We start from the raw sequence: 27,562 nt of genomic DNA, 5'->3' as shown, positions 1-27,562 counted from the left end.
TCACGGATTTCGCATAAATTTTCATTTAAGGTCACGGAAAGGATTTGTATCCTGCACACCAGGACAAGCCATTGTTTCATCAGTCTTTACTTCGCCTGCAGTTTTTTTAAATTTAATTTTTTTTCTTATATTATTTATATTTTGTATTCTTAGAACATCAATAAAAAACATGTAAAAAATGGATAGTCAAAACATTTTTTGATTTTTTTTATTGCGTCAAAAAAATATCTAAAATTCGGGCTTTTAAACCAGAATACCCCCTTAATAAAGCAAGAATATGCAGAATACCAAATATTTCTTTACAATTTCCATATAATTATTTACGAATTATTACTTCAATAAAAACTTACGACGGCAAAGTAATAAAATTAAAGTTCGTCAAAAGCTTACGTTTAAAGCTGTCATTTTTTATTTTCTTCATAATTGAATACTTTTGATCTTTGTGTCAATTCCACTTAACTAAAGTAATTTCTATACAAAATTCAATTCATACAAAAAGTTTTAAGTTATTTTACAAGTTATTATGTGGTTAAATTTATGCAATCTGTATAAAAAATTCAGAGAATAAATATTTTTGCTTAATACTTTTAATATCTTCGAAATATTTATTATAGTTCAATTCATAATGTGTATAAATTTTAAATCTGCCTTCAGATGCATTTTATTTGGTTGCCATCATTAATGTCATATATTTTGAAAATGTCTCCCGGAAAGAGATACATAGCTATATTTCTTTTACTTTAAGTCTTTACAAAGGATTTTAACATTTGAGTTGCAGTTTACACACCAAATATAATCCTAATTGGTAAATGCAGTATGACTTTATTATAAATTTATATTTTTACTTTGTTGCAGAGTAATTTATGTGTATAAAATACTCTAAAGGCACTTTGGGCTTGATACTAGCTCTTTAAAACTTAATACCAAAAACGCAACTAAGTATATGTCGTCCATGTTGCTCATGTGCGTATCTGTATAAATATATCAAAATGTAAATAATTTGTCCCGCTTATATATAATTACTGTAAACATGTTACAAAATATTGTATTTTTATGCGTATACTGCTATGTCAGATTGTATGTATGCTTTAGCGATTCGGTTGATTGCTCGAAATTAATCTAATTGTATTCTTGACGTGGGAAATAATTGGGCATCAGCACATGTATTAAAACACCGGTCATCATAAGTGAAAAGTAGAGTATAATGGCGATCCACCAGAGTATTCTTTCCCAACGACGTACTTCCAGATTTCGCAGCACCCCTATACCTACCAATAGACCCGCGACGGCGCCTGATAAATGTGCAATGTAACCGATTTGATCGTGCTGATCTGTCAAATGCCGATAAACAGAAGTACCTAAGTCCGTGAAGCAGAATATAAGAAATACAAATAACTGCACTATGGCATACTCCATTTCCTTATAATTCTGTTTTGGAAATAAATGGAAAGAAATACTTTTATTTTGTTTTGTAATGTTTTAAAATGCAATAACTTACCAGAATTATGGTGGCGATGTGCGCTGTGATTAGCGCATAAACGCCACCAGAGGCACCGGCTAAGAAAATGCGCGGACTTGTCAATGAAGTACCCATCGAGCCTGCCAACACACCAGCCAAGTAAATCAAAGCTACACGCCACCAATGATGTACAAGTTCCAAAGCGACGCCCAGAAATATTTGTATGATAAGGTTCATGAAAAGATGCATCAGGCCGACATGCACAAACATGTATGTGACGAAACGCCAAGCCTCGTAACGCTTGTAGGGATTGTAAATGAAGAGAGTCGCAGCGGGGCCATTCGTATTTTCACCAATATTGGCAGTGTTGTTAGGATCGTCTCTGCAAAAAATATAAGCAGGTTTAAAGAAATTAGTCCAGTGGTACACTGACGGCTCGAAAACACCGGAAGGCATTGGAACAGGCATTGCGGGACCGCAAGCAAGCTATCTATACCAATGGGATGTTTTCGAAGCATTTTCAAGCAGAAGTTTTTGCTATAAGTCAGTGCGTAGAACTCAATCTCCACCGCAACTATCGCAACTAGCGCATCGCCATTCTTAGCGACAGTCAAGCGGCACTAAAAGCGACCTCAGCATATGAGGTTAAATCACTTTTAGTAGAAGAGTGCATAGCCGGAAATGTGCTGGCCGACAGCATCCAAGATGACGGGATCAGAAGGAGAAGAGAGTGGAGAGAAAATAGCACTGGAAGCAGGCAGCAAGCATGCGTCATTCCAAGCTACTTCTAGGAGGGTACAACCCCTCTAGGTTTAAGAAAATAATTAATCTCCCCCGTGACAAATTCCGCCTCTATGTCGCACTTACATACTATCTAAAGAAATTAGTAACAACAAAAATCTCATTTTAAAGGGTTGCGTAAAATGGGCGTAAGAATAAAAGAGCAGCTTGAAAGTATTCCAGAATATTTTAGATGATTAAACATTTAAAATTTGTAGAATATTTTTGTAATTTTGTTACGAATGTAAGCCATTTCCAGCTGGAAAGGAAGCAAAATTGGAATTTGGAACATGAAAATTAGATTCGAGTGTACTATTGGCGGCCTACCGTTTAGCGATCGTAACGTTTCGGACTTTGGAATTTTTAATCCGGTCAAGGACTGTCAATTCGGAAGAATTCTGTCACTAAAGCAACAGCAACATGATTAATTAGTTTTTGCAATCATGACAACCCGTATTTATTTTAAATTAGTAAACAAACCAACTGTACTGCAGAACACTAGAACTATGTTAATGTCTAGTGTATACTCATAAAAAATAAGAACTGTTTTCAATATTGTTTTTTTTTTTAATAATGAATAGTTCTAATAGATGTATACTTTTGTACTTTTAGTGTAATAGCGAGCTCTTTTAGCCGATTTAGCTATTCTTCGTAATATTTTAGTACTAAAAATTATAAATTAGTTTTGCGAAATTTATACTCACTGAAAATGTATTACATCCACTAAGAAGAATAAAATTTCAATTATGGAGAACATAACCATAGTCAGTGGCGGTGGACAGACTGACATTTGCTTTTCATAGACACCATCTGCAAATATTAAATATTGAAAAAAAAATCCAATAAGAAATAAAAACTTAGTTGGAACGCCATTTCCACTTACCCAATTGGTCACCTTCGATTGCTTTTGGCGGCGGAACAACCAAGCGACAGTATTTGGTAAGAATATTCCTTATCATCCATTTGTGAGTTTGGGACATTTGATAAAATTCCTCGAAATTTAAACGCCCATCACTATCATCATCAGACATTTGAAGAATTTGTGAAGCAATGTAATCGGGAATGTCACTACAGAGGCCTGCATTGATGAGGCCTTTAAGTTCGTGAACATTAATGAAGCCATCGCCATCTGAATCATGCTAAAAGATTATAAAAGATTATACTTATTTTAATGTAATTACGTTGTTTTACATAAACGTTAGAGTTAGTAATATATACAAGGTGCGTTCCAAAGTAAACAGGACTTTAAAAAAAAAACAGACCAAATGGTTTTTTCGGCAAAATCAATTTATTTTATTCAGAATAGTTTCCTTCTGCTTCAATACAACTTTTTGCACGGTCCAAAAGCATGTCGAACGAGTGTTTTAGCTCGTTGTCCGGTTAGGCCACCAGTATGCCAGTGCAAGCCTTTTGAATGACCTCTACGTCTGCATAACGCTTTCCTTTCACGGGCAAATGCATTTCTCTGAAAAAGAAGAAGTCGTACGTCGTTAATGGTTAAAATGTGATTTTTGGTCAAATAATCGGTCACAAGCGTCGATCGATGAGAGAAATTTTTGGTCGTCAGCCAATTTGCACGGAACACACCTTTCGTAAGCCCAAATGTTCGGTCAAAATTCGATAAATCGATGTTTTGGAGATGTTCAATTCCATTTCCATGAATTTCATTGATGATTTCGGCTGATTTTTGATGAATTCACGCACAGTTTCGATGGAATTTCCGGTTTCGGATTTTATTGGCCCACATGTTGATCGTCATTTATGTCCTTCACGACCACTTTGAAAACGTTGAAACCACTCGTGCACTCTGCTACGGGATAGGCAATCATCGCCATAAACTTGTTTCATCAATTGAAACGTTTCGGTAAAAATTTTATCAATTTTAAAACAGAATTTAATGTTGGCTCTTTGTTCGAATATATCGCTTCGCACAGAGTTAAAAACAAACATACGATTTCGACACTTTCAAAAAACGCAATAACTTTTGTTCACTTCAATAGATGAAATTCTCAATTTCTTCGGACAATCGATAAAGATAGCAGATTCTAACGCACCAGTCGACATATAGATGGCGCCACCAGGGGGCGCTAGATTCAAAATGTCCTGTTTACTTTGGAACGTACCTTGTAGTTATAAAATAAAACACCCTATTTTGAATTATTTGCTTAATTATTTGTTAACTGTTCAGTGCAGATATTTTTTTATTACACCAAAGAAAAAACTTAACACGTTGAGGACGGCGTGAGTATGCGGTGGGTCACGCTGGCTTTGATTCAGAACTATTTTTTGATAAATGAAATAAAACTATTTGGCATCAAAACAAATTTTTAAATATATTTATTAATATTTGTGAGTTTTTTTTAAACATTTTAAACAAAGTGGTGGTTTATTTTCGCAAAATTGGCAGAACGTTGTAACTTTTATGGTTCTCTTTTCAGCAAAACTTTTGTCTCGTTGAGCAGATAATGTTTTAAAACGTTCATGGCATCGTTTTCGTGACTTTCTTTCAAAGCACGCGTCTTTGAAAGCTCAGATGGAAATTTTGTTGCTATTCTGAGCTTTATTTACCATAAATCATAAAATCGTACATTTTTGTGCATTTGTAACAGGAAGAAGTAAAAGAAAGCAATGTAGCTCGCTTCCCTCAACGCTCTCACTCTGGCATGATCTCGCGTTGCGCTTTGGGTCTTGCTCCGCTCTCCGTGCGCACTCAGACATCTGCCTTAGCTATTTACCGTTCTAGGAGCCGCCAGATGAAACTGACTACTAAAAGACTGACACGAATAACCATAATTCACAAAAAGCTACGAGTTGTGAAAGAAAATTTGTATGAAATTTGACATATATTTAACTGTGCAAAAATGGCAGAAATCGGACTGTAATCATTCTAACTTCCAATTTAACATAATTTTAAATTCCATCTGAGTCTTTCCCTTCCTGTGGACAAATTAAGAAGAAATTAGTATAAAGGCATAAACTTTGCACGAACAATGCATTATAGTATGCCAACTTATGACCAAAAAATGTCTAACAAAACTGTTCAAGCCCGAATATTTGGACCCAGTACCTATAGTTGACTTTTCAGCGTCCTTTCCCGACTATGGGACTTTAAATCGCATATACCGGCCAACATGTGAATTATCGCAATAAAAATGAGAGATCGAGTTTTGCAGATAACAGTGTATCTTTGGGCCTAAGATGAATGAAATTGGGCGCAAACTTGACCTAGCCGCCATATAACACTTTACTCCATATGATTGGTGATGGTATGTGAGGTACCTATATGAAACCCAGGGAACATTTTATTAGTATGTGGCATGTTAATAGATAAAATCGGGTCGGTACTACCCTCAAATCCCTTATACCACATATAGAAGGTATAATGATTTTCGTTTTTTTAACAAACCTTATGTAGAATATGTCGGCCACAATATGAGTTATATAATATATGTATATATACCGTTTCAACCATTTTTGACACACACACACATACTATAGTCAGGAATAGATTCTCTATGAATTTCAATTATATATCTCACACATTGACTGATTTTTTCTGTCAAAAGTCAACTATAGGTACCGTGATCAATATATTCGGTACCTAGGAGCTTGAACAGTTTTTGGTTAATTTCTGGTCATCAGACGACATACTTTAAATGCACCATTCGTGCAAAGTTTATAATTAATTGCTTCTTGATTTGTATACAGGAAAGTGAAAGAATCAAATGGAATTTTAAGTTGTGTTATATGGGAAGTAGGCGTGGTTGTAGTCCGATTTCACCTATTTTTCACTACTTAATTGGGTGGAAATCGGTGAAGCGAGTAACGAAATATGTGATTTCATATAAGTAGACGGCACAGCGCCCATTGTTTTTCACTCCGGCTCCTGTATACTGGCTTCAACTATCTTTATTATTTATTTAGTTATTGATTTTCGCGGTTTTAATATTTTTTAACAGTACCGTTATATGGGGAATGAGCGGGGTTACAATCCGATTTCATCCATTCTTGCAGTGTCGATTGGGGTGTTTAAGAGATTTGTCTTTAGCGAATTTGGTTTTTGTAGCTGAAGTGGTAAAGGAGATATGTATTTACATTAAACCAATTACAAGGCGAGGTCACCCCCATTTTTTCAAAATGTTTAGCTTGTATGGACCCCAGGTACTGCGACACACTGTGCGAAATTACAGCTCTATCTTAATTTAGTGCTTAGTTATGACACTTTATATTGTAGGGTTTCGTTTAATGGCGTGACAGTGTTCTGCTACGCCCATCTACGTGTTTGTCCCCACTTCTTTGCCAAGGAACTCGTGTAGCAAATTTCATTAAGGTATCTTAATTTTTACTCAAGTTATCGCTTGCATAGACACACGGACGGACAGACAGTCACTCGGACTTGAACTCGTCTCATCATCCTGATCATTTATATACATATGTATATACCTTCCTCTAAACGTAAACATCCGTCTGATGAAGAGACCACTGCATCTTTCTTAAAAAGTATGCCCCCACCGAACATTGAATTCATCAATCTTTCTTCCCTTGTCCTCAAGGAGAGAAGGTTTCGTCTTCTGAGAATATAGAGAAAGCTGTAACTGAACAAGATAAGCGAAAAACTTCTCAGGAGCCGCCTCCAAATAACTGTAAGTCAGGTAATAAAAATTTGAGGCCCTATGTTCCACCTAGGAGCTACGGGAAAATATATTGGTAATAAAAATTTAGTTGTAATACCGCGGAAAAAGACAATTTTTATCTCAAGACTTGCAGATACCATAGTCGATAACATAAAGAGTTATATCGCGACAAAATTAAAAATGGACGATGCAGACTTCCGAAAATTTAATTTCAAATACGACAGGGATATTTCGTCTTTTAAGACCGACATATCCGCTGACAATTTTCCATTGGTTCAAGACAGCTCATTCTGGCCATCTGGGGTCTTTGTGGGTGAATTCGATTTCTCCATGGCTAATAATACTGATTCCATGATTGTTTTGGGATATTTCAATTTACCATGTGTATCATGGAAATCTATTGATGATTACAACATTCCTGTTAGTATTCGCTTATGTTTTAACTTAGATAATATATACAAGACCTTTGTTCTCGGTTCAACTTTGCGAAAGCTAATTTCAAGAAGATTAATTACGAACTTTCTAAAGTAACATGGCGAGATTACAGTTGCAATATTCAATTTAGTGCCTTCCATTTTAATCAAGGTATTTTAAATTTATTTGAAAAATATGTTCCGAAATGTGTTGTTACTCAAAGAATGAGTTCTAATATATGGTTTTCGAGAGATTTAAGTAAATTAAAATATAGAAAATCTCGTGTTTGTAAACTAAAAAAAAAAAAAACTGGTTTAGTTGTTGACTATTCAAAATATTCTAAATGGTGTCGACAATTTGCTGAACTTAACAAAGTATGTTATAATAATTATATAAACAAAGTAAAAAATATTGTTCTATGCTTTCGTCAACTCCAAACGAAAGATTTCTAATTTTCCGGTTATTTGAAAAAAATCACATTTCAACCATTAACCACTCCCCGTACTCACTTGATATGGCACCGTGCGACTTCTTCCGTTTCGGAAAATTACATTTGCCCATGAAAGGAAAGCGTTATGCAGACGTAGAGGCCATTCAAAAGGCTTGCACCGGCATACTGGCGGCCATACCGGCCAACGAGCTAAAACACTCGTCCGACATGCTTTTGGACCGTGCAAAAAGCTGTATTGAAGCAGAAGGATACTATTTTGAATAAAATAAATTGATTTTACCGAAAAACCCATTTGTTTTTTTTTAAGGTCCTGTTTACTTAGGAACACACAAACAAAAGTTGCAAACAGACTTAAACAACCTAGTTTCTTGGTGTTAGAAATGATTTTGAAAAAGCAAACAAGCAAAAAGTAAAAATAAAAAAAAAATTATTAAATTGAAAACGAAAGTAGCAAACAGTGCACACAAATTGTTATTAATAAACATTAACAAATTGAGCACGAAACAAAAATAATCAAACAAACAAAAATAGTGCTGCTCAGCCTCACCAGCAAGGCCGTAGACATTTTTTAAATGCCTACTTTAACTTTGTCGAGCCAACAAAAGCACCTCCGGCCAAAAACAAAACCAACGGCGATGACTCATCATCGCAGCGATCAGCTGAAAGCGCAACTACAAAAAGGAAATGAAGTCCAGTTAAATCAGCGGTCAATACCAAAAAATTTCAACCAGGCACTTCAAATGATAAGTAACCAGAAATCGTAAATGGCAACAGGGGTCGAATCGTTACATCCGTGAACGTATCACTCGTCACGTAAAAGTCTGTATTTCGTATTATGACATACGTGATCGCAACGCTTCTATCGTAATCTGGCATGATGACATACGTGAACGAGTCTATAAACATATCCGTCCATAATCGTCATTCGAACGCAAACTACCAATCGCAATAGACAACTTTATGAAAATGTGAGCAAATTTTTTATAAATTTTATGTTTTTTAAAATTTTTAGTCATAAGATTCCAATGCTTTGTTCAACGATACATCTACAAAGAAAATTTTGTTAATGAGGATTCATAATTTGTTTTTTTTTTATACCTACGCTATTGCTACGATCTCTTAGCTATCTCCGCACTATTTTTTATCCTCATCACTTTCACTAGAGCTCAAATAAAAAAACAAAGTTGGATCCATTTTGATATTTATTTAGCTTTTGTTAGTTTATTGAAAATTTCGCAACAGTTTTGACAGTTCCACATCTATTGTGACCTAAAAATACGATCCAAAGCAATGTGGAATTAAAAAAATTTAATTGAAAATACATTACGATCCGTTTGCTATCGTATGTCATAATACCAATCACCGCATACGATTAACGTATCACGTAATTTTCTTTTGTATGTTTGCCGGTCCGTGCAGGGATATAACGATTCGACCCCACCTTCGAGCTCCTAGATCCCTTGGATTGATTTTTATTGAAACTTGTGAGGAAATTATTTCGTCGCTTTCTGTATTTATAAAGGTAAGTTATAACCTCAATTATTATATCAATAAATAAAGAATTTCGATTATGTTTTATTATAACTTTTTATTTCATACTTTTTATTACTTTTATTTCATAAATTAAATTTGTACATAAAATTAAAATGAATGAAAAATTATTCGGTGAAATTTGAAAAAATTTTTCAGATTGTGACGTTTCAGCATCACTCAATGATATGGTAGCATTAGGAAGATGTATAGGTGTGGAACTGCTGCTGCTAAATATTTGTCCTGCATTGTTCATTGGACCATTAATTTGCACTGAGTTTCGGTGCAGTGTTCCCATGTGTCCCTCAAACAAAATGTCTTCCACAAATTTTTCGCATAAAATTCGCTGCTGTGGAGCCATTCGGTCTAATTTCACTGCCCAGGAGTCTGTTATTGTTGTTGTGATACTCTTGGTTGCAAAACGTTTCGTTACAATTTCTAATAAAACATCACAAGCATCTCTTTTTCTTTTATTTTCTTTTGGAACAGTTTCCTTAATAATATTCTGAAATGATAAAGAAATAAAAATACACATATTTTAAATTATATATTAATTAATATTTATTTAAAAAATATAATATTTTGTCTTTATTATATTCAGGTGCCACAGTCAGAATCGAAATAGAGATCAATTGCAGAAGAATTTTATGAACTTTTCCAAATTGCATAGGCGAATTAGACGGAAAGCATATTGCTATAAAAAAACCTCCAAACTCAGGATCATTCTACTATAATTACAAGAAATTTTTTAGTATTGTTCTCATGGCAACTGTGAATGCAAATTGTGAATTTATAGTTGCGGATGTTGGTACAAATGGGCGCATTTCTGATGGTGATGTTATAAAACCGATTTTGGGAAGGCAATTTACAACAAATGTTTACAAATACCTTCATCATCGCAACTACCAAATAGCAATAAAGTTCTGCCATATGTTTTTATTGGAGATAATGCTTTTCAAATGCATGAAAACCTTTTGAAGCCTTATCCTGGCACCAATCTCTCGAACACAAAACGCATCTTTAACTACAGGTTGAGTAGAGCGCGTAGAATTGTTGAGAATGTGTTTGGAATATTAGTATCCCGATTTGGTGTTCTACAAACCACAATTTCCGTCGAGCCGGAAAAAGCACAAACCATTGTTTTGGCTTGTTGCTATCTGCATAATTTTTTGCGCGCAAAAAAACTGTATTCATTCACCGATATAATTGATAATGAAGTTACTAGCTCAGAGGATTTGGTTATTGGAAAATGACGTAAAGATATACATCTTAATACACTGGAATCCACACAAATGCGGAATGCTTCAAATAAAGCTAAAGAAATTCGCAAGACTTTTGTAGAATATTTTAGTAACGAAGGGGCAGTTTCTTGGCAAACAAAATATGCATAACTTTAAATTTAACTACATATTTTTTATGTTTATAAATATATTCTAAAAATAAAAGTTTATCGAAATATACGTTTTTTAAGAGTTTTACTTACTGTAGTGCTTCTTGATGTGCTTGGTGACTCCACATCGTTTAAAAATTGCATATGTGCATAATAAAACAAATTTGATTCGGAATCTTCAGCTCCAGCACCACTTCTCTCGCTATCAGCCAATCGCTGTTTCTCCCGCCTGAAACCCGTACGCAAAATATTAATTTTTTTCTTTACATCTTCGATTGTGGCCTTGGAATATTGCTCTTTCTAGATTTCTAGAAGGATTTGGTATTGCTTTCTTTTTTCTTCTCTATTGCTGTATGCTTCCACTCTAGTATTCCACAATCCTTCCAAATTTTGGTAGTGTTCAATCAAACGTAGTATATATGTTTGATCGTTTAACGATATCTCCATTTTTATATTATTTTATTATATTTTATTTTACTTTATTTATTTTAAAATTTCACACATATTTCAATTCTCTTTTCTGTGTCAATTCACTTTTTTGTTCTTCATTTCACTTCACTTTTCTGTGTCTNCNCAGCTTGAAATCTTCACTGCAAATGAGCTCATGCTTGTCAAACATGAGTGGAGACGATCAAATTATCGTCCGTCAAATAGAAATATCAAAAATTTTTGATTTTCATCAAACAGAGCCGACAACAGGTCGGTGTAGCGTACGTGTAGCCGACGAGAGCCGACGACACCAACACACTTAAAGTGTTTGACGCAATTATTTGATCGTCTCCAGGGCACTTTATGTGCAAATGGTACCACCACTAGTGGCGGATCCACGTGGGGGTTTTTGGTTTAAAAACCCCCTAAAATCAGAGAAAAATATATGTTTGTTGATATGGGTTTGAAATGAGGTTATTGATAAAAAAATCACATCAAATTATAAGCAATTATAATAAGTTACAAGATCTTTGTTGTTATTCATATAATTCGAACTTTCTCTACATTTGTACAAGCAGTATCGCTGAAGCTCAGTGATTAATTGAGGATTACACGGGATCTCACATTCCATGTTATATTTTCCTTGGTTTTTGAAAGAATTCTTCTAGTATTTCATCAACTGACAGATCAATATCCCTATGAATATTCATTGATGCTAGACCATTAAGCCTATCTTGAACTGTCGTATTCCGTAAATAGGTTTTAATTTTCTTTAAACTTGAAAAACTTCTTTCCGGTGATGCTACTGAAACAGGCAATAACGTCAATATGCGTAAAATCTTGGAAACATTCCCAAAAGACGTTTTGTTCACTGCTTCTAAAGCTTCGAGAGCATTCCGAAAAAGCTTGCTTGAAGTTCGCTGTTTCCACATTTTCACCTCCGCAAGAAAGTTTTGTTCTGAACAGTTGATCACCCTTTCATAAAAAGAAAATATTTCTCGAGCTTTTTTAGCGTCAAATTCGTACTTTGGGAAAAATACACAAACATTTTCTAACACTGATCTGTGGTAAAGAAAGCGGCTGTGTTCAAATGAGCAATATGGAGGCAGGAGTCATGTGTAGAAGTTCACCAAGTGAGGAAAGTTCTCTGATCGCCATTCACTTGGGGTGGCCAGAAATGATTCTTTTACATATGGCTCAAGCGGCTCACTACTTCCGGTCTTTGACCAAGTACCCTCTGGGTAGCCTAAGAACATCCGTTCGAAGGCGAGCTAGTGTTGGTGAAAGGCGGAACATCCCATAGGGTTGTGCGCTGGTTTGGGACCCGCCACGTAAAAACACCCCAATGAAAGGAAGCAACAATCCTCGGATGAGAGACCCCCTTTTGATGACGACCATGGAAAATGAAATAAGGACTACGATTTGAAGGCATGCAATTTAAAGATGTCGGACCTAGGTAAGATGTGCTGCGTGGCTGGTTGATGTCAATAAAAATGACATCACCGGGTCCAAGAAATGCGATGGACTGGACAAGGACAGACGAGTAAGTTCTTGTGACATTTATACATGGCCACATAAAGGAGCGCAAGTTTGTGTTGATATCTGGTGGTAGAGAGACTATTGCCGAGTACTATCATTCATTTTGTGAATGAAAATATAGATAAATCCGCATCAAAGCGAGTTCTTCAACATATACTGATTTGCGCCCACGCCTCCGACGGAAGAGAAGGACAACCAAAGATTTGTTGAGCGCTTGTGGGTCTAACGCTTATAAAGCGAATTGCCACGATGTCAAAATCTTGCTTGGCGACTTTAGCCAATATTGAGCACAAAATAAATACGAGATATTGACGAAAGCATAAAAGAACTAACGCAGCTGCCTTAGCAACACCAAACAAAAACAAGAAAAAACGTTAACTTTGGCTGCACCGAAGCTAATATACCCTTCACAGGTGCATTTCTTTATATATTATTACCTTAAGCAGTAATCCATGTCAAATTTCGTGAAGATGCCACTTCAAATAAGAAAGTTTTCCACACAAGCCCTTGATTCCGATCGTTCAGTTTGTATGGCAGCTATATGTTATAGTGGTCCGATAACAGTTCCGACTAATGAGCAGCTTCTTGAAGAGAAAATGACGTTTACAAAATTCCAAAACAATATCTTAAAAACTGAGGGACTAGTTCGTATATATACAGACTTACGGACAGACGGACATGGCTAAATCGACTCAGCTCGACATACTGATCATTTATATATATACTTTATAGGGTCTCCGACGCTTCCTTCTGGGTGTTACAAACTTCGTGGCAAACTTAATATACCCTGTGCAGAATATAATAAGCCGCTTGGTTTCAGCGGAAAAATCTCTAATAGAGTTGAAAAGCTTGTAAATGAAAAAAAAGGCGTGCAAGACGAGAATGACAGATAAATCGCCCCCCTTCCATTCAGATTCAATTAACATCAGCTGTACGTAAATTAAAAAAAGAGCTTAAACGTGAGGAAGAATTCAACACTGAAATGTTTATAAAGAAGTTGTGTCCAAATTCAAGCAAGCAAAATTCCCTTTGGAAAGCTCAAAAGTCTATGAAGCCACCAACTGATTCCAACATGCCTATAGGAGACCTATAGGTGGAAATTGGGCTCGAAGTGACGAGGAAAAGGCTACTTGTTTTGCAAATCACCTAGAAAAGGTATTTCAACCTAATTGCCAAAAGAACAACTTTGAGCTATCCAGCTTACCCAACACAAGTGTTACTATCAAAGATGACTCCTTTCATCCACGGAAATAATAGAATACCAATGCACCAATTCGGGTTTCGTGAAAAACATAGCACGATAGATCAAGTAAATAGAATTATTGTTCAGCTATATTTCTTGACGTGGCTCAGGCGTTTGATAAGGTATGGCATGCAGGCTTTTTGTATAAGATTAAAAACATTCTACCTTTAGAATTGTATAAAACTTTGGAGTCTTATTTAAAAAATCGAATATTTATGGTAAAAGTGAGAGATTTCATATCTGATGAACGACAGATAAGGGCTGGTATACCACAGGGCAGTGTTTTTTTAGGCCCAACTCTATACATCCTATGTACATATGTATATACAGCAGATCTTCCAACTGCTAATAATGTATTAACATCAACTTTTGCGGATGACACAGCTTTAGTGAGTCGTAACAAATGCCACATACTAGCATCAAGAATATTAGCCGAGCACTTAAGGTCTGTCGAAGAATGGCTAGCCAACTGGCGTATAAATGTGAATGAACAAAAATGCAAGCATTTTACGTTTTCGTTAAGACCAAAAATGTGTCCGGCAGTAAAAATGAACAATATTTTAGTACCTCAAGCGAACGAAGTAACTTATCTTGGTATTCAGCTATATAGAAGACTTACGTGGAGAAATATAATTGCATGAAGATAAGAGCAAATAATAATTTAAATTGGATTTTAAATAAAAACTCCAAACTTAGCCAAGACAACAAAGTGCTTTTATATAATACGATCATAAAGCCGACATAGTTCAGCGAATTAAAAGGCAGCGGCTACACTGGCTAGGTTATGTCGTTCAAATGGATGAAAACGCCGCAGCTCTGAAAGGATTCGACGCAGTACCCGAAGAGAAAGCAGAGGAAAAGGAAGAACTCCACTCTGTTGGAAGGACCAAGTGGAGAAGGACCTGGCTTCGCTTGGAATCTCCAATTCGCGCCAAACAGCGAAAAGGAAAAACGACTGGCGCGCTGTTGTAAACTCGGCTATAACCGCGTAAGCTGTAATTACGCCACTAAAGAAGAAGAAAGCCGACAAAATTAATGTATGTATGTGAGTTTATTAAATTGCACCTTAGGATACTTTGATACGGGATTTACTACGATAATTATATTACATTATTAGAATTGAATTTGAGCTTTCAAGGAGGACAAAAAGGAAAATTCAACTAGTAGATAAATGATCATTTATGTATAGAATATGCGTTGCAAAATACTGATAACCTAAATGAGAGACTAGTTCCTTAATCCCGGATTTTTAATTCAAAAATCTAGAAACGAATGAATGATAATAATATCCATGCAATTGTATAATATATGTACTACTGTGATCAAATTGAAAGGTGAATTTTGTCTATTTCGCTGCAATACACTTATGCCAAAGAATTTTCGAGTCATTATAGCAATTGGAAAAATCCTCCGTCGTGATGGCCATCAGAGCCTTCTTCGATTCAGCTTTTACGTCCTCAATTGAGTCAAAACGGTGTCCTCAGAGTGGTCATGTGAATTTGCTGAAGAGCCAGAAGTTACACGAAGGTAAATCTGACGAATGCGGTGGTTGCGGCACGATATTATGTAGTTGAAAATGTGGCGAAATTATCACGAATAACCAATGCAGTATGAGGTGCATTATCGCACTTCTCTGTTCAATAAATTCAGACATACATAGTAAAATTTAATCATAGTAGTATATACATACATATGTACATAGTATTACACTTAGTACACATTCATTTACGCACATATAGTATGTTTTAAAACATGTTTCCATATATGTTTATGAGTATTACTTTATCATAAAAACATGTTTATCCTTAAATACAATACTTCAAATCGTTCAAATGCCAATTTTAGGAAAATTAAATGTCAAAACATAGTAGTACATTACGACAAGTGCTATTGAAATTCAGTTACAAAATTTTTTGAGTGCTGTGTTAAATAAGCAAAAGGAGATAGATATATACATATGTATGTATGTACATATATAACTTGCGCACCTAACCTCGAACGTCGGCATTGCGATTTTTAATAATAATTATACCCAACGATTACCCTCCTCCCGCCCAACCGACGCGAGGGGCGCAATCCGCGAACGAGCGGAATTAGCCGAGTCATAAAAGGCAAGAGAGTCTTAAGCGTTGCGATCTTAAGCTGCTCAGCTACAGAAATAAAAATTTCAACAGCCGAAATTAAGAATTAGATTAAAGTTTATAATTTTTAAATGTTACTTGTTAAGAGTAGATAAAATAATTTGTTAATTAGAAGTAGAGGTCTAAGCTGCCTGGTAGAGCGAGCGGGAACGTTAAAATTAATATCAGATAAGAGAGATGGGCTACAGACTGACCCATTCATTAGTTTTACAAGAAATATTATACCAAGCATCTCCCTACGACTAGCGAGTGTCGGGAGATTTATAAGCTTTAAACGGTTAATGTAAGGGGGAAGATTTAAACTGGAATACCAATGCAAATGATTTAAGGCAAAAAGTAAAAATTGTTTTTGAACGGACTCTAACTTATCCGAATGGACTTGGTAACTAGGGTTCCAAACCATAGAAGCATACTCCATTATAGGCCTCACCAGAGATGTAAAAAGAATTTTTGTGGTAAGCGGATCTCTAAATTCTTTAGACCAACGTTTAACAAAACTAAGAGCGCCTTTAGCTTTAAAAACCGTGGAAGATGCGTAAAGATTAAAATTGAGTTTGGGGTCCATAGCTACTCCCAGATCAACAAAACTGCATACTTGCTCCAACCTAAAGTTTTGTATTGCGTATGAGGTAGGATCTACAGCTCTACGTGAAAAGCACATCGTTTTACATTTTTTAAGGTCCAATGGCATGTCATTTCTATCACACCAAGAAACTAGGTTGTTTAAGTCTGTTTGCAACTGACATCTTTCGCTGTTTGAAGTATGCGTTTTAAAAGTTTTACATCGTCAGCATATAATAAAACTTTTGAAAACTTAACAACAAATGATATGTCGTTAATAAATAACAAGAACGGAATTGGACCAAGATGGCTACCTTGAGGAACGCCTGAAGGAACATTGATTATTGAAAACCAAGAAGATCAAGTTTATTCAAAAGAATTGAATGGTTTACTTTATCAAAAGCTTTACTAAAATCTGTGTATATAACATCAGTATTCTTATTCTCCCTAAAGCCCGTTGATACATGTGATACAAATTCAAGCAAATTAGTTATGGTAGATTTCCCTTTACGAAAACCGTGCTGAGAACAAGAAATTAATGGAGAGATCCGAAAGGTTATGTCGTCAGTTATAATTGCTTCAAAAAGTTTAGGTATTGCAGACAACTTTGCTATTCCCCTATAGTTTTCAATAGATGACCTAAATCCACTCTTATGCAAAGGAATTATAAATGACTTTTTCCATATGGATGGAAATAAGCCTTGCATAAGAGATGAATTAAATAGTTTTGTTAGTGGTTGGTATATATATTTGGCACATTTCTTAAGAAAGCATGAGAGAATCATATCTAGGCCATAATTGTATTATTGTTCTAACATATTTAACTGATACTATAAGACATCTGCTTCGGAAATGTTAGGTGAATTAATGACAGAAATCGGACATAACTTGTGCTGATGCGGCACATTTTTTGAGAGTAATTGGACCTAAAGAATTCAGTAAACATATTAGAAATTGTGTAATTGTCATTGGACATAGTAGACTTATATTCCATCGCGGACGGAAAATTAGAAATCCTGCGTTTGGAGTTGACGAAACCATAAAACAATTTTGGATTACGTATAATATTATTTTTTACTTTATTTATATAATTATTATAACATATTTTCTTAAGTTCAGCAAATTGTCGACGCAATTTAGAATATTTTGAACAGTTAGCAACTAAACCAGTTTTTTTTAAGTTTAAAAGCACGAGATTTTCTATTTTTTAATTTACGAAATACCAAAAAAATTTAACGATACCAAATAAATTGTTGATATTTGTTTTGAATTGATTTGCTCGTAAATTTTCTTGATAGTTTCTCATCTCTCTAGGATTTTCTTAATCATATTTATAAAAATAAGTTAAAATAAATATCTGTTCGCTATAGCTGACTAAACCGTTGCATGAAATGAAAAATGACCTGAACCACTTTGAAGGGCATCTAATGAGGATGGTTTGTAAAAAAAATCAGAAAACTGACTTACGAGCGTAAATTTCAAATTTTCCAATTCATTTATTTGTAAATTACTTGATTCGTAAAATTTCTGTCGTTTGCTTTCTTTATATCGGCTATTTAAAAGGTAAATTATTGAAAATTATTCAGAGAAAACTTTATTTGTGTTTCATACAAAGTGATCAGTTACAGATTGAAATTTGTTACAATGCCACGCAGAGGTCGCGCTAATATCGGTCGGTGTTCTTTTTGTCATCAATATACATTGGCAGCCCAAAGCACATGCACGAGTACTCGCTGGATGCGATAACATATGTACGTGCGAAATTATGAATCGCGATCAATCAGCAAGATCGTTTCGATGTCACAACCCGACTTTTCAAACAGCTACGATGTTTGTTGAACTTTATCTTGAAGCAACATATGTATGTATGGTGCTGTTCGATGCTGGATGTACTCTATTGAGTGGCAAAAAAAAGAGGTTTGCCGCACGCACACATTCTTCTTTGGATGGTGGATGGTGGTTACACCAGATCAAATCGATGAAATAGTTTCTTGATCCAGAGATAGATCCAGAATTATACGAAGTGGTGAAAATCTTTATGGTTCATGGACCTTGCGGACACCACAATACCACATCGGTTGGTATGTCTGACAATAAATGCACGAAACACTATCCACGTGCTTTTTTTATCGAAAACGCAAACTGGAAATGATGGATATCCACTCTATCAGCGTCGCTCACCAGACGACAATGGCAGAACATTCAGCATTCAATTTAGAGAAGTGAATATCGAAGTTGACAACACTTGGTTCGTACCTTATTCGCCAATATTGTCGAAGATATTCAAAACTCATATCAATGTTGAGTATTGCAGTTCGGTAAAATCGATCAAAAACGATTGCAAGTACGTCACCAAAGAAAGCGTCATGGCGCTGATTGGCCTTGAACGAGATGAGATTAGCAATGCAATGAAGCGCTTTGTAGGATATTTTCTTTCCGACTTTTGTGCATCTCGCAGTTTATTTGGAGAATTGCAAAATAGTGTATTTCTACCCAGGGAATTCAGTACAGATAACAACAAAATCGAGAATGACGAGAAACTATTCGGAAATATCTTGGAATGCATTATTATACATAGAAAGTATCGTCGAAGAAATGGTTACGCAGAAACCATGGCCAACCAGTAGACGAATTTACACAATCCACCCGAAAAACGACGATTGCTTCTACCTTCGGTTGCTATTGATTAATGTACGTGGTTCAACTTCATTTGTGTCATTGCGTATTGTGAATGGTACGGAGTGTGCAACTTTTTGAGAAGCATGTCAGCAATTACAATTGCACGAACATGATAATCACTGGAATCAAACGATGGACGATGCGATAGCTACTTCGCATGCCACTGAAGTTCGCACACTTATCGCGAAGATCATTTCGACATATCAGCCTTCAAATCCGCGTCAATTATGGGATACGAACAAAAATGGCATTGCCTAAGACATTTTACATCGCATTCGCTAAGGACTTTCAGTGGTGTTATATCAATTCCACCTTCCTTGCAACGCGCAATTTTAGCTTCCAAAATACCGCTGTTAATGACTTAAACTTCAAAGTCGAATTCCGGGAGGTTTGCGCTCATACAAATCGACCGAACGTCTTAAAAATGAAGACGAAACCGTGAATTTTCCAGTGGCATTTCTAAATTCTTTGGAGAGGCTTGGTATACCGCCGCATCATTTGCGTCTCAAAGTTGGATCTGTCATTATTATGTTTCGCAAACTTCATGCACCGAAACTGTGTAATGGAACCCGACTGAATATGACGCATCTATCGAATATAAGGGGGTCGAATGCTTGATTCTACGAATTTCTTTGAGTTTCAACAATTTGCCATTTCAGTTCAAAAGTATTCAGTTTCCTAAGAAAATTGCCTTTGCGATGACAATCAACACGCACAAGGATAGTCGCTAGAAATGTATGGCATAATTCTGGAAATACCGTGTTTTTCACACGTGTTCACAAGTTGGAAAACCATCTTCTCTGTACATTTACGCAACGGAACAGAAACCAAAAAATATAGAAAAATCGCAAATAAATAATTTTCAACACAATATAAATTCAACTTTATTTTCATTTAAAAACACATAATTTCACGCAGGACAACGCTTGCGGGGTAAGCTAGTGTATGCTAGCCCGAAACACAGCAGGGAAGGACGTGAAAATATGCACAGGCATTCGTTTATTCCTGCAGAAGGCCCTGACGAAATCTTTTTTGCAAGATCACCGTCGATTTTACAATCTATATACATTGATGCGTAAAAGAAAGTCGTGTGTGAGTATGAAGAGCTTGATAAGCTGGCCGACAGGGGTAATGCTCGAAGATTCTATGAAAAAATGCGGCGGCTATCAGAAGGTTTTAAGACCGATGTAACCGATGCCCAGAGCATACTTAAATTATGGAGGGAACACTTCTACAGCCTGCTGAATGGCAGTGAACGTACAACGCCAGGAGAAGGCGAACCCGATTCCCCAATCGATGAGGATGGAGCAGACGTTCCATTGCCCGACCATGAAGAAGTTCAAATAGCAATTATCCGTCTGAAGAACAACAAAGCAGCGGCGTCCGATGGATTTCCGGCCGAGCTATTCAAATACTGCGGCGAAGAACTCATAAGAAGCATGCATCAGCTTTTTTGTGTGCCCAACGATTGCAATTTATGTGTGTTCTGCCCAATCCACAAAAAGCGTGACCCCACAATCTGCGCCAACTACCGTGGGATAAGCCTCTTCAACATCACATATAAGGTTCTATCGAGCATATTATGTGAAAGATTAAAGCCCATCGTCAACAAACAGATTGGACCTTATCAGTGTGGCTTTAGACCTGAAAAATCAACAACCGACCAGACATTCACCATGCGCCAAATTTTAGAAAAGACCCGTGAAAGGAGAATCGACACACACCACCTCTTCGTTGATTTCAAAGCTGCTTTCGACAGCACGAAAAGGAGCTGCCTTTATGCCGCGATGTCTGAATTTGGTATCCCCGTAAAACTAATACGGCTGTGTAAATTGACGTTGAGCAACACTAAAAGCTCCGTCAGGGTTGGGAAGGACCACTCCGAGCCGTTCGATACCAAACGAGGTTTCAGACAAGGCGACTCCCTATCGTGCGACTTCTTCAATCTGCTGATGAAGAAAATAATTTGAGTTATCTCAATGAAAATTACAGAACATTTAACTCAGAACAGTATATCTTTGTGCCTAAAAAAGAAACAAAATTGGCGAAAACTCGACCTACCATAGGTGATTGTATGTGTGGTACCTTAATTAAACCTAGGGAACATTTTTTTAGCATATGGACTGATATTAGTTAATAGATAAAATCGAGTCGATATTATTCCAACTCCCAGATACTACGTACCTTTTTACGTATGATTTTCGTTTTTCTTACAAATCGTATGCCGAATTTGTCGGTCAGTGTATGAGTTATATAGTATATACAATATTCTTAGATACCGATCCTCTGGTTGACGTTTTACACCTTAAGATATTTCCCTGGCGTTGATTCTTGCAAGTTGAAAGAGTATAAGATGTTCGGTTGCATCCGAACTTAGCGCTTTCTTACTTGTTATTTATGTTTTATGAAATAAGAACTTACTCCAAGTAATTTCATAATTTTATTAAATATAAACTCGATCGAGATCATACAAATTTTTATTGTTTATTAAATTATATATATGTATGTATGTATTTTTACTAAGATTGTTGGGTTGATTTCACGACGAAAAATATTTAAAGTTTTATTATTTTCTTGTTCGAACATTCTGAATGTCATTATAGCATAGTCGATTTAGTTACTACTCGATTTTATTTACAAAAACAATATTTGATTTTTTTAACCAAAGATTAGATAACAAGTTTAAATTCATGTATACCATGTATATACAAACTTGCCTTCCAAAAATATAGTTCAATTTATAGCAAACTGTATAAATCAGCACGAATGTATTAATGGGTTCATCCGGTGTGACAGCCGTTTTTTAGGATTTTTTTATAATGAAATGAAAAAACATCAAACTTCCAAACTTTTACAAAATATTAATTAAGCCTTGAGCTGTAATTATGAATTTTCTTAAGCAAAAATATTTTGTCAATTGCTCTAATGGCACCCATGAAAAAAAATGCACACAAACGGTGTCCATGATTCCAACAGACCAAAATAAAAAATGCATTGCCGAAAGTAGGATATTTTACATATGTACATTGAAATTTCAATTTTTTGAATGCAGTTAAACATTAAAACACAATTTTTTATGAAAAAAAACTGTTCAATATTTTTGAAAAATTTTGGTTCAGGCGATAGCCACATGTGTAATGAATATATCATATAACTTAAAACTTTAATCGATGGAACCGTTTTTGAGAAATCGGAACGCCAGTTTGAAAAATGTAGTTTCGAGAAAAACAGATTTGAAAATTCAGGTCTGCTCCTGATTGGATTTATGCAAAAGCAAAAAAACTTTTGAAACCGGCACAAGGGATGACCCCCTTAATGTTTACCTACTTAGGTAGATATATACATACATATGTACATACTAATGTATGTATGAAGGGCGCAAATAGTAATAACATGAATATAGATAAGAAATCAACTGTATAAAACTCAAACCAAAGCAACTTTCCAAAATGCTTAGTTAAGTAAAATATCGTAAACATATGCATATTTCACGACATATATGTATGTATGTATGTGTTCTCATCTTATGAATTTCTAATTACTAAAGAATGTTTAAATAAAAAATAAATAACCGGTTTCTCAATACCGTTCGTATGCAAAAAAACAAATGTAAACACTCAAAGAAAAAAATATTAAATACACGGGAAAAATTGCCAATGCCTCAATTGGTAGGTATAAAACGTAAATTGAAACACTGGAAAGCGCAAATGCGAAAAGCCAAATAATAAAGCAAAGAAAACAGAAATATGATAAAAATGTACATATCTGTTTTTTTTGTTGATTTAACGTCGCCGAGAAAATATGGCACCGATAAAGGTGATTGTGAAATGTAAGGGCAACAGGTGTCAGGAATAAAGGCATGGATAATATGATACGAGACCAGGAATAAAGCGATGTTAAACTTATTCCAGTGTGAGAGCGTCTCAAAATTAGCGTTTTTTATAACATTTTCCATTATGGCCAGATTGAACAAAATAACAATTTTTGGGCATTTATCAACTCAATACCCAATATTTAGTACGAATAAAAATTACTAAATAGTCGTTATTTATTATATGGATAAACTATTTAAATCTTTCTAAAGTATATTAGAATAACTGACTTTTGATCTTTTAGTACCCAATAAAAGGATGTAAGCTTGTTAGCTCTCAATCATTAAATGTTTTTAATCATATTCCATTGAAAATATACTATGATGCTTCAAATTACAATTACGTTTCATCAAATACCTTTAAATTTCACAAATTTATTTAATTTTCATTGCTATATCATGAGTAAAAAGCACTAAAGAGATCGGCCATGGTTATTTTTTTGAAACGCGGCCGAAGGCCGCCAACGCAAAAAGGAGTTTTACTCGAAAAAAAACACGACACAACCCGGTGTTGGATCGGCCAGGGTTTTTTTTTTTTTGAAGCGCGGCCGAAGGTCGCCAACGCAAAAAGGAGTTTTACTCGAAAAAAAACCTGATACATCCCGGTATTGGATCGGCCAGGGTTATTTCTTTTGAAGCGCGGCCGAAGGTCGCCAACGCAAAAAGGAGTTTTACTCGAAAAAAACCTGACACACCTCGGTGTTGGTCCGCCCAGGCTAATTTTTTTTTTGTTTTTATTGTTTTCAATCGTTTGGGATATGGTAACACTTTCTATTTGACAACACGGAACACTTATTGTTATTGTGCGTGTAATAATATTTATGTAAAATATAAAATGCTTATTTTAAGCAAATATCTAAATAATAAATATAAAATAAATATGTAGAAATATTGTAGTGAAGTGTAAGTGTATAAAAAAGTGCATAATTTTAAAGAAAAAGTTCCCATAAATCGAGAAATTGCAGAATTAAATTAGCGAAATGTTCAATTTTAAAGGCAAATATCTCGAAAACTATAAGTTTGCGGCGGCTATAATTACATACATATATATTTTCTTAATCTGGATCATCAGCCCTATCCAACCATATCACTTTTATCCCTGAAATCGTGGGATGGTATACTAAAGTTTTCCCCTGGCCATAATGGAAAATGTTATAAAAAACGCTAATTTTGAAGCGCTCTCACACTGGAACAAGTTGGACATCTCTTTATTCCTGGAGTGGAAGGTAAAAAAGTTGACAGTCCTTGGCCGGATAAAAATCCGGGTCCGTTCCGGTTACGTAGACCCGACTGTCGTGGGAACAGTCACACTACATTGTATAAGTATACGTCTATACAAAGTTATGACAGCGGAGTGGAAGGTAAAAAAACTGCACATTCATAAAGATACACATTTATAAATTCACGGAAGTATGCATAATACTTCACTATAACGTTTCTGTATATTAATTTTTTTAATATTTGTTGTAAATAAAGCTTTATTTACAATGTTTTTAATCATTTTCCATTGAAAATAATACTATGGATGCTTCAAATTACAATTACGTTTGATTTGTTTGTTTAAGATTTCAATCTGGCCATCGCTCGTTTCCAATTGCTAAACGTCAAAACCTCCTGAAATTTGACAGTTGATCAAGTAAAAAAGTTGACAGTCCTTGGCCGGATAAAAATCCGGGTCCGTTCCGGTTACGTAGACCCAACTGTCGTGGGAACAATCACATTACATTGTATAAGTATACGTTTATACAAAGTTATGACAACGGAGTGGAAGGTAAAAAATAACTGCACAATCATAAAGATACACATTTATAAATTCACGGAAGTATGCATAACACATACACAGATATTTATTTCAATGCAGTTGTGAATCATGGTGCCCTATTAAATAGCTACCTTTGCTTTCCCACATACCTATGTTTGTTTAAAACAGATATATCTAATAATCAACAACAACAATGTGTAAAAGAAGTTAAAGGTATACAATATTATGATTCTGAGTCATAAAAATTTCAACTGAAGTACAACTTTGATGCCAATGTTAAGTTTATTATTTCTTACTTTCTCTCTTCTATGTACTTGAACTTTCGAAGAGTTTACATACTACGACACAAAAATATTGATTTGATTTTCAATTAAAACTATATATACTAAAATATATTTTAAATTCGATCTCATGCAATTATTTGAAATAAAACTTACATTATCAAAGATACGACGCGCCCGTCGCCGGTCATCCGTTTCAACTCCTGTAGGGGCGGATTGGCTACGATTCAATGGGATAACTTCCATGTCAATTGTATCTTGACGACGTGGTGGTGGACGAGACGTTGTCGGTTTTTGTGTTGCTTGGCCGCGTTCAGACGGCATTTGTGGATAGAGACCATTTTCGACATCTCTTTGATTGCTATGGCTGTTTGCTGCTTGTCCTGACATTTTGTTGGGCTAAGTATATCACCTAGTTGTTCAACAAATTGGAAGTGTTTATGTTTAATAGCTTGTGTTTTATTTTTGATTAAGGACCCGTTGTCAAGAAATTCCACTTGAAAAAAAAAAATAATTTTATATTTTTGTATTGGTTTTAAGTTTACATATTTATTTTCTTTACGAATGCTTTTAGTGATTCTATCTGCTAATTGTAAAGTTTAGCATTGCAGTTTTTTCACTACTTTCTCTTTCCTAGCACATATTAATTGAAACATTTTTTTGTATTCACACTTATATTCTGTTTAATTTAAATCTTATGGTAAATATTGTATTTTTGCTGCAGATTTTCATGGATTAATTTGTTTAAAAATAGTTAACTACAGCAGTATAATTAAATACTAATACAACTTTTCGCTACACTACATTCTTTTAGCTTATTCACAACACAATAGTCTACTAAAGTCACAATAGCACTAAATTATCGACTGATTGAAATGTTCATCCAGAGAACGTATATTTTAGAGCAGGTTTATCAGAGACCGTAAATTATAATAATAAACGGTCTATGATAATTATTATAATCTAAGTTTTCTGAAAAGAATCATATGGCTGTCAAACTTTTTACACAGCTGATCGAAATAATGCATTTTTCGGCGACAGAGATTTAAATAAAAGGAATGTAATAACCTTTTTGGTGAAATTATATTTTTAATTTCTATATTAATGATTGCGGTATTGATATTTATTGCTTTTCATCACCACCTCTGAAGTTATAATCATGATTACAATACAGTCGCGTTACCGATAATTTTTTAGTATTCTAAAAATTGGTGAGTGATTTTCGGTAAGGGATCTGGGTGATATAAAGAATATTAATAGAAAACTGGCGTCATCTGATAAAAGCCACGATTTGTATCCCTACCATGACGCATAGATAGAAGCTGTATTGAGAAACAAGTTATTTACATAGACATTGTAATATTAATATTGGATTAATATTGGGTAGTTTCGTATTTCTAATCAAACTTCGACTTATTTTATTTTATATTTATAATGCACAATAGTGAAACAAAGAGGTAACATCTTGGTCGACCACTTTTTGCAATTTTCTCCTAGTGTAAATCTATCTCATCGAAATTTCCAGAACGATTCGACATTCTGCACAATGAATGACGAGGCATCCACTAGAGTTATGGGCACCTGTAAGAGCTCGCCCGATATTACCATTGCTACTGGTGGTCTGACAAATAACATAACCTGGCGACCTATGCTTAACTCTCACATCGGAACACCTGCCCATAATTATCTCGATCGAGAAACCTCCCGATTTTGTTTCTGTGGACAACCGTACCTTCGTTAACTTTAACAAAGCTAACTGGGTTGGCTTCACAGATTTTACTAGGAACATCTTCAACGCTCTACCCATTCCTACCATGAACTACCTGAGTGGTCCATATTCACGAACTACATAGAATAAGATTTCAGGTGTAACGTTTGATAGTCTATGCTTTTTCACTCCTCACACGACCGCGATTATTGCCAAGGTACAGAGCCGCAACAAAATCCTCAAGTCGCTAGCCGGCAGCACATGGGAAAAAGACAAAGAAACGTTGTTGGCAACATACAAGGCAATTGTCCGGCTGGTCTTCAATTACACCGCACGACTGATTCAATTATATGAGGTGGTCGCCTGGGTGCAGTGGTACGAAAGATGAGGAAACTACAGACCTGCCAGAATACTGCACTCCAGACCACGACAGGATGCCTCTTGATGTCTCCCATCGAACATCCTACAAAATTAGACGCTTATGCTCTCAGTTAAGGAGCATAATGAACTCCTCTCCAAGCAGTTCCTGCTGGGATATTTTTGTAGAAATCATCCTTGAGGTCACCTGCTTGGAGCGGAACCGCCTCCTAGGAGCATTAAGAGGTCTTTCCTTAACATCGTCGACAACTTCGTACAGTACACCGACCATACTTCGGACGCAACTAAGTTCCGACAGGACCTAACTGCAAT

The 27,562-nt window shown here is 35.3% G+C and overlaps 1 protein-coding gene across 1 annotated transcript; it reads right to left on the bottom strand.

Annotated features, from left to right (window-relative positions):
* Positions 1–687: 687 nt before the first annotated feature.
* Positions 688–26,025, bottom strand: LOC126759439 (protein rhomboid). The gene is made up of 5 exons (XM_050474246.1): positions 25,321–26,025; positions 3,123–3,378; positions 2,944–3,049; positions 1,499–1,841; positions 688–1,428 (listed from the first exon to the last, which is right to left on the bottom strand). Exons 1-5 carry the CDS (start codon positions 25,552–25,554, stop codon positions 1,120–1,122), a joined length of 1,248 nt encoding a protein of 415 aa, XP_050330203.1. The 5' UTR covers positions 25,555–26,025; the 3' UTR covers positions 688–1,119.
* Positions 26,026–27,562: the final 1,537 nt, after the last annotated feature.

This window comes from Bactrocera neohumeralis, chromosome 5, assembly GCF_024586455.1.
Source record: "Bactrocera neohumeralis isolate Rockhampton chromosome 5, APGP_CSIRO_Bneo_wtdbg2-racon-allhic-juicebox.fasta_v2, whole genome shotgun sequence".
In the NCBI taxonomy this organism is placed as follows: Eukaryota; Metazoa; Arthropoda; class Insecta; order Diptera; family Tephritidae; genus Bactrocera; species Bactrocera neohumeralis.
This window is presented reverse-complemented; position numbering and strand designations above follow the sequence as displayed.

Excerpts from the sequence above, each read along its gene's own strand:
- LOC126759439 (XM_050474246.1), bottom strand. The coding sequence starts at position 25,554 with ATGTCAGGACAAGCAGCAAACAGCCATAGCAATCAAAGAGATGTCGAA. Across the intron at positions 3,379-25,320 it reads CGCGTCGTATCTTTGATAAT|CATGATTCAGATGGCGATGG; the intron begins GTAAGTTTTATT and ends ATAATCTTTTAG. Across the intron at positions 1,842-2,943 it reads GTGGATGTAATACATTTTCA|AGACGATCCTAACAACACTG; the intron begins GTGAGTATAAAT and ends TATTTTTTGCAG.